The sequence below is a fragment of the Salvia hispanica genome, chromosome 3 (genome assembly GCF_023119035.1).
Source record: "Salvia hispanica cultivar TCC Black 2014 chromosome 3, UniMelb_Shisp_WGS_1.0, whole genome shotgun sequence".
NCBI lineage: Eukaryota > Viridiplantae > Streptophyta > Magnoliopsida > Lamiales > Lamiaceae > Salvia > Salvia hispanica.
The window spans coordinates 45171309-45180001 of NC_062967.1; the positions used below are offsets into that span (position 1 = coordinate 45171309).

An 8693-nucleotide genomic window follows, 5' to 3' on the forward strand; every position below is an offset into this window, starting at 1 on the left:
CAAAGTACATATTATTTGGGGACGGAGGAGCGTAAATTAGCTAATGTTTTGTTGAGTAACAGTATGTAGTAATAACGCATACTATGCTTAATTGTCATGTACGTGTGTCGTCTCTTATACATTGAGAAAGAAAAGAAACACCATAGAATAACTCTATAAAAGAAAATCATCAATCACACTATTCTACCTATAAAACAGAGTTTTTTTTTTTATTAATTTTATTAAAAAACAAATTTTCATATTAAAACAATATTAATAAATTAAACAATACAAAAGAATTAATTTTCTCAGTGGCTACTGCTGCAATGCAACTACGGCCGGCTTTCAACCACGGGTTGAGGTAGAACGGTCGGCGGGCCGGCTGAACCGAGTCTGGGACGTGCAATGCAGCCGGATCCGGATGCTGTTAATTTGGATTTATAGATGTAGATGGGCTCCATATTTATAATTACTTAGATTTTGTCAGTCAATCAAGTTCCAAATAATTGCATTGAATTTTGATTGCGAACATTATTGCGGTCACTTTTTCCACATGACAACATTTCATTTTCCTTCTTGCTCAAATACGCCATTCAAAGAAATTTTTTTTTCTCATGTTTTTCTCTACCCTTTTTTCTAACAGTAGAACTATAAGAGTATCCTTTAAATTTATAAAAATCTTATACCACTTTTGACCTCATCTGTGAGTATTCCTGTCGTCTAATTTATATTAATATATTTGTTTTGTTTCATACGTTCACTTTTATTTGAATTTTTTTAGAATTATAACATCATTATTTTATTTATTTGAAATTTTTTAGAATTTTAACTATAACTTCAAATAAATTGATAAAACCATAATAATTAATACTAATAATTTTTGAAATATTAAAATCAAATTTAATATACTAAATAAAGTTATAACAATAAACATGAAATAAACGAGAATGATTAATAATTCAATATATATGCTCGTACTAAGAAAAATTAGCCTTGGTTTTTGAATTATTTACCAAAAACTATCCTAGTGCAATTAAGTAATTTAACTTATATGTATATGGTTTAATTGTAGTAATATGACCAGCTAATAATGCAAATTGCGTACAAAGAAACCTAAGGGATAACTTCTTCACTTCGGGATCACGCCTTGACAATCTACTACTATTACACATTTACACACATATATATTTCAACATTATAAAGTTGTTGTCGGTGCAATACTATCTCCATTTATATTAAATCCCTATATAATATCTTGTAAGTGTTTGTATTGTTATTGGTTTTGTAATAACTTCACGAGCAAGACATAACTTTCCCAAATTTATGGACTAAAATATATTCATTGTGATAACGCTCAAATCCAATATCTATGCGCCCATAGTAAAAATGAGTATTTCTATAAAAACTCTATGCTCAAATCCAAGATACATTATAAATTATATTATTAGTATAAAACAAGATCCTACAAATTAAATTATTAGTATAAAACAAGATCCTACAAATTTGCGAATTTTAGTCTTTATAGTAACATTTCACTATTTTTTGCTTCGAATATTTACTTTTTCAGAAGAGGAACTTCAAATGTTTTAATCTTTCTTTGTGGGGGTGGGGTAGATGCTAAACATAACATGCTTTATTATTAACTTCCTACAAAAATTCAATATTATCATTTATCAAGAATTTAAAGTTTTAAACTAGTCTACATGCCTTTTTACAGCTGCTTTATTCCTTCATTCTCATATGACCAGCAAACAGCATAAAATTACATGTTCAAAAGAATCTTACAAACAATCCAACACAAATTCCACATAAGCAAACACTACCAACCCATATAAATCCCAACATTCTTTCCTTCTCTTTAAACATATAAAGACTCAACTCAAACCAAGGCTGCAACTGTTCAACAAAAGTGACAATTCCTGCATTTTAACTGACTTGAAAAGAAATACTTAAATATTAATTTGCATGGGAATATAAAAGATTGTGACAACAGATGTTGGACCAGTCCCTATTTGAGGATCTTACGGGGATAGCAAAAATATAAAAAGGCTGAAGCTTATGCTCAAAGCATCTCCCTCTCTCACTTAAATTTTTAAAAAGTTTGTTGAAGTAAGCAAAGCATCTCTTCTTAGACACCTCCACATACCATTGGTTTCCCCTGCAAGCATTCCAACCTTTCTTTGCTTACAATTAAGAGCTATTCCTTTTCTACAATCTTTCATTTTTTAAAACATCTACCATTTTTCTTCTTCATAGCTTTCTGTGCAAATAGCCCTCCAAAGTTTGGAATCTTCATATGAAAATGCTAATCAAATTTCTCTCAACTTAACTAATGTTATCATTAAATATGGCTGCATTTCCCCCTTCCTCAATAGCAGCCAGCAATATTTGCATTGGCATTTCTTGGAATCCATGCTTTCTTTCAAACTCTTACAACCTTTTAAGTACCATAAAGCTCAACTGTTTATTGTTCAAATGTTAGTAGATTCTTGTGCATCCTCTTCAAGAAAATAGAGGACTTCTAATCATACATTCAATTCAATTCTTTGATACCTTAGTTGAATTTTTGTCAAAAGAGAGTTTGCATTCTATTTCTGGCCCAAAAACATTGTTTTTACATTTGGGATTTCTCCAAAAACTCAGATTTAGATTGGGACAGAAGAAGCATGAGTTTCTTGACATTTATCACTGGATCCACCAAATCATGGCAGCCAGCCATGACTGTAAACACAACAACTGCAGCTTATTGGTTAAACTGGAGGGTGCTTCTCTGTTCGTTGTGGGTGCTGATGTCGATGGTGTTCGCCTCTCTTCTTATATCGAAGCATGAATGCCGAAGGAGTTCACTAGAAAATGCAGAGAACCAGGAGAAAGAATTACCCGGATTCTTGCATGAAGATGAGGTGTGGAGACCGTGCCTTCGAAGCATTCATCCTGGCTGGCTCCTCGCATTTAGAGTGTTCGCCTTTCTGATGCTTCTGTTGATGCTTATACTGAATGTTGCTGTTGACGGGGGGAGCATTTTTTACTTCTACACACAGTAAGTCTTCAAATTTCTAGCAATTTTTTTTACTATCCTTCTAATGATAAGTCATTTATTTGAATGAATAAGATCTTCAACATTCTGTTTTAGTAGTTAAATCTCTAACTTGTTCTATTCAATAGGTGGACTTTCACACTGATCACAATTTATTTTGGGGTAAGTGAATAATGGACTAATTCACTATTTCCCAACATACATAGATTTTCATTCCTTCTAATCCTTTCACATTCAAATTTTATGTAGCTTGGATCATTTCTGTCAATTCGTGGATGCTATGAATATGACGACAGAGGTTATGCTGAGGAGCATTTGGACACGGAGCGTGGCAAGGGCAAGGAGGGGAATCAACAACAAATTGTTCGCCAAGAGGCAGGATGCTTGGCATATATTTTCCAGATCATTTTTCAGGTGAATGAATGTCAGAGATATCTGATTCATAACATGCTTATCTTTGATGACCTCTAAACAGCTTATTCCATTTTTTTTTCAATCAGGGTGAATGCCGGGGCTGTAATGCTGACAGACTCAGTCTTCTGGGTTTATACTAGTGCCCTTTCTTGTCATCAAAGATTACCATTTCAATTTTGTAAGTACTATTTCAATTAGATGCTTCATTTGTCATCTCACTTTTTCCCCTTGTTTTCTTGTGTAACAGTTTTCTGATCCCAACTTTTTTCAGTTGATCATAAACATGCACTCAATAAACGCGGGGTTTCTGCTCGGGGGGACTGCTCTAAACAGTCTGAAGTTACAATTAGTTATATCTCCTATCTATACTACAAGCAAATTTTTCGCGATCCTTAAACTGGGGCAGAGGTTTCCGGGGTTTAGAATCGGATACCCTTTTTTTGTGGACTTGTGCTTATGTTCTGTTTCAATGGATACTACATGCCTGTGTCTGGGTATGGGAAGATTCTGATATTCCCCCCTTTCTTTTCCATCATAATGCATTTAGTGACATGAATTCTTTTTTTTCTGAAATAGGTGGCCTTATCCCTTTTTTTGATCTCTCATCTTCCTATGCACCATTGTGGTAAGCAAAAAACAACCTTTCCTTTCCCCAAACTATCATTTTATTCTAAGAAAAAGAAGACTTTTAGGGAAAACCCCAGCAGAGAACATGGACCGCCCGCCTTGAGCACTCACTCCACACGCTGGGAACTGTACTTATCGCGTTTTTGCATCTAAACATGCCACACAAACAAGCATTGTTATTTAGTACTCTTGATAAGTTTCATAGCTAACAAGAATGTATGTTTTTTATAGGTATTCAACTGTGGCATTGATGCAAATACCATGCTACGGCATTTTTTGGGAAAAATGAAAAGGGGGAAAAATTCTTTTCTAAAGAAGTGGTTTCCTGAGTCATATTGGTATGCTCACCCCCTGAAATACCGTGATTGAAGACTTCCCAAATTTTAATTCCAATTCCAACCAACCCCATCCCTACAAAAAAGGAGCCTAAAAAATTTTGAGCTTTTCGAAGGAAAACAAAGTGGCAAGGTGAGGCCATTTCAACCCTGGTTAGAAACAAAGAGGTGGATTATTAGATTTTGAGAGATTTCATGCCAGTACAGATTGTTACTCCCCTAAATGTATGTAACTAGAAATAGATTTCAGACACGAATATAGGGATACATATATATATTCTTCAATCTTCATGTAGCCGTCGCTTTCATTCTTTGTCATACCACTGCATGTCTTGAAGCTTACAAGCTATGCACGTTACATTTGTCAGCAATCTCATAATGATATAAAAACTTTTTACAAGTTGTATAATACTCCCTCGTCCCATTAAATCAACGTTTTCCTTTTGGCCTCGTCCATTAAAAATGAAACGTTTCTAAAAGAAATAATACTCTCTCCACTTTTTCTTCTCTCTTACTTTATTTTCTCTTCATCAACTCACAAAACAACACCGCATAAAATCTCGCGCTTAAAAGCAAATGTTGCATATTTAATGGGACGGAGGGAGTACTATAGTACTATTAGATTACAAATTGCACAAATTATAGGAGTACAATAGTACTATTAGATTACAAGTTGCAAGAATTTGTATAGGAAAATAAAAGTAAGGGTCATATACGTATTATCTGTCTACGAAGAATGACCTAAATTTTTTATTACTATTAAAAATACTTTGTTTATTTTGGCGGACTATAAGCAACTTCTAAAAACTAGTTCACATATAAAGAAATTTAAGACTCCATTCTCACATGATTTTATTATTAATAAAAACAAATAAAAAATTCATTAATGGTTAAATTTTCTAGTCTTGGGGTATGTTAATTTAATACGAAATATTTTAATAATATTAACAACACATCTATTCAAAGCTAATCTATTGTACGTAGTAAATAGGAGCAACAAAATAGTTCCACGGACTTAGAAGACAAGACCACTAAACAAATAATATAATAGAACTGACTCTGAAACGAAAAATATAAATAACTTAAACAAAAAGTATAACAAAATTATAGTCCGTCTGTCCCTGAATTTTGTCACATTTATTTATTTTCATCCGTCTCACAAAATTTAATTACATAAATAAAAGGAAATAAAATTCGATTAAGATTTTGAAAATATAGTGTTTTGTGTATATCCTTTTTGGCAATTTGCGTTAAGATTGAAAAGGTTCAATTATTTTGAAATTGAAATGGAGGAGGTGACAAAACTCTTGACGTCACGAAGCAAGAAAGCAAATTCAGGCAGTTCGGGAAAGGTATAAAAGCCATGAAACGCATTGGGATAGTTGGCCACCACCACTCGTTTTCCACAGCTCTCCAACCACTCGGCATACCTGCTGTCCCAATCCTGCAGCGGATCATTCCCTCCCACAACCACCAAACTAGCCGGAAACTCGAGCTCCTTCAGCGGCACCTTCCCAAACACATTAGCCGCCGGGTGATCTCTGTCCGCCCCCTCCGGAAGAAACGCCCTCCAATACTTGTCCGTCTGCTTCACACTCAGCACCGGCGCCTTATTCCCCAGCCTCACCTCCGACTCCGTCCGTTCCTCTCCCCCGAAAAACGGCTGCACCGCCACCACTCCCACGATTCTCATTTTCTCAAAGACTACTTTCCTCTCCGCCACTCTCACCGTCACGTGATGCGCTATGTTGCCCCCCGCGCTGTCGCCGCCGATGAAACATTTGCTCACATCGGCATTCGCCGGTAGGATGTTGTGGCGCCGCGCGTCGATGAATTTCAGCGCCTCCAACCCGTCCTCGTATTGGGTGGGCCACCTACGTTCACAATTTAAACTCTCATTTACTTTTTTCATTTTATACACTTTACTTTCTATACTAATACTAGTAGTAGTAATATAATCCTTAAAAATAGAAAATTTTGAATAAATATGAGTTTTTAATACACAATTAATTGGCACAGTAAAAAAAATTACTCTCTCCGTCTCCCTGGATAATTCGGGTCATACTTTGATCTGGACACTCAGTTTTTAAGCAATCAGGAATGGTGTCGGCCGAAAAAGCTAAATAACGTGGTCCTACCTTTATATATTAAATTTTTTTATAATAAAAACGCTAAGTATGAACAGTTAGTGGAATATGGGGTACCACTACCAAAAATGGTCGTACCCAAATGGGACATTTTATAGTGGGACGTACCGAAATTAAAAACCTGGGACCTAATTATCCGGGACGGAGGGAGTAATTGGTTAAATAAAATAGAAGGAGAAAACAATGATTAAATAAGAGATACGAAAAGAAAAGTGACGAAAGTAATGTAAGCAGATTATGGAATACAGTTCCTAAAATAAAAAATTTACAAAATTTTTATTTTTAAAGGACATATCGAAAAATGGAAATAGTAGTAGTTACTGTTTTTAAGGGATCGTGAGTAGTATAAAAGTGAGACCTATATTCAATTATGAGTAGTGATAAAATGCAAATTTATATATTGTATAAACTCAAAACTCCTCAACACAGCTTTAATATTGTTTCAATACAATATCAACACAGTGCAAAATTTCAAGATTTTAATATAACACAGTATCAATACAATATCAACACAACATCAATCATTGACTACCGTTGAAATGCAGTTGACATTTTTCTGTTGATGATTTTTTATGATCTGTTGAGATTTTTCAATGGTCCAAATCATAGTTTTGAGTTTGTACAATATTTAGAGTTTTCATTTGATCACATTCCATTCAATTATATGGTATTTATATGCACATGTAAAAGGAAAAAAAGAAACTTTTGTTCACAATATCTATACCTGTGGTTGGGGGTGAGGCGGTAGTTGATGGAGGCGACGACGGCAGGGATGGCGGCGGCCAGGTGGCTGCAGAGGTGGTCGAAGTACTTGGTGTCGGGTCCGTAGTTGGCGAATCCGCCGCCGTGGAAGTATACGAGCAAGGGGAGGGGCTCGGAGGCGGGAGTGGCTGGGATGAAGAGGCGGAGCCACAGGTTGCGGGAGGCGTCGATTGTGATGTCGGAGGTGGAGACGCGGGTTTTGTTCACGACTTTGGTGGCTGGTGCTCGTGTTTTCGAGTCTATGAGGCCGAAGAGGAATGGGTTGATCGTGCCGTCGCGCCGTGTTATCAAATCTAATACAAAGAGCTTTATTCTTGTCACCAATGGCAGTGAAGCCATTCTTGTAGAAAAAGGAGAAGCAAGAGAGGTCTATGCGTTCTTAGGAAGACAAAGTTTGGCAAGTTGGTGGGATGAGTTAATGGGATGTTTTTGGACTTTTGTATTGATGATTTATCTTGGAGTTAAGGAAATGTCGCTTACATCTGTCCGAATTTGGCTTATGTGAGCATCGAGAGTGTCGCAGGCGGCTTGTAACCGAACATTTGGTGACTTCAATTAATCTTATTTCCATGATGTGTGTCGACCGGCAATAACGGCTCATGATGACGATGATCGTTCAATAAAAGGAATCAATTTATAGCAACTGCAACCCAACATGATCAAAATAAGGACCACTTTGTATTTAAGAGGCCAGTAGACAGATCGTCTGTAAAATGGTGAGATATTATTTAAGATAAAAAGTTTTTAACTTCTGGAAATATAATTAAGAGGCTTATTTATGGACTACACAAGTTTTAGAGAAAGAAAAAAACAGATACAATAAAAAAGACGAGGAAAAAAGTAAATAATACTCCCTCCGTCCCAGATTTATAGTCACATTTTGCTATAAAAGTCCGTCTCACATTTATAGTCACATTTAGAATTTTCCATATTTGGACATAAAATTTTACCCCATTATTCACTAAAATTACACTCAAATGTCATTATCTACATTAAAATAAATCAAAACAAAAATAAAAAACCAAAAAGTCGAAGAGGGACCCACATTCAACCAACTCACTTCATTTATTACACATTTCAGGTCATCTCACTCCACCATCTCATTTCATTTATTACACACTTCACCTCTCACTTCATTAATTACACACTCCACCTATTCTTTGAAACTTATGTCATAACCAAATGTGACTATAAATTTGGGACGGAGGGAGTATATGGGAGGGGAGTAGAAAAAGTGGATAAAGTATGAGAGAGAAACTTTCGATTTTAAAAAATGGGTCTATTTTTCGTGAACATCTCAAAATGAAAAAATGAACTATTTTTCGTGAACGTCGGAAATATATAAAAATAGGACTCGCATTCTACAATTTTTTTGCAATCGACTTTATATTA

General features: G+C 35.3%; 2 protein-coding genes across 2 annotated transcripts; one reads left to right on the forward strand and one right to left on the reverse strand.

The window, feature by feature from the left end:
- Positions 1 to 2233: 2233 nt before the first annotated feature.
- LOC125210304 lies at positions 2234 to 3487 on the forward strand. The gene is made up of 3 exons (XM_048109861.1): positions 2234 to 3019; positions 3145 to 3178; positions 3266 to 3487. The coding sequence occupies exons 1-3, from the start codon at positions 2646 to 2648 to the stop codon at positions 3485 to 3487; spliced, it is 630 nt and encodes a 209-aa protein (XP_047965818.1). The 5' UTR covers positions 2234 to 2645.
- A 2083-nt stretch (positions 3488 to 5570) lies between these two features.
- LOC125216206 (probable carboxylesterase 18) lies at positions 5571 to 7699 on the reverse strand. Its single transcript, XM_048117863.1, has 2 exons — positions 7264 to 7699; positions 5571 to 6266 (listed from the first exon to the last, which is right to left on the reverse strand). Exons 1-2 carry the CDS (start codon positions 7638 to 7640, stop codon positions 5663 to 5665), a joined length of 981 nt encoding a protein of 326 aa, XP_047973820.1. The 5' UTR covers positions 7641 to 7699; the 3' UTR covers positions 5571 to 5662.
- Positions 7700 to 8693: the final 994 nt, after the last annotated feature.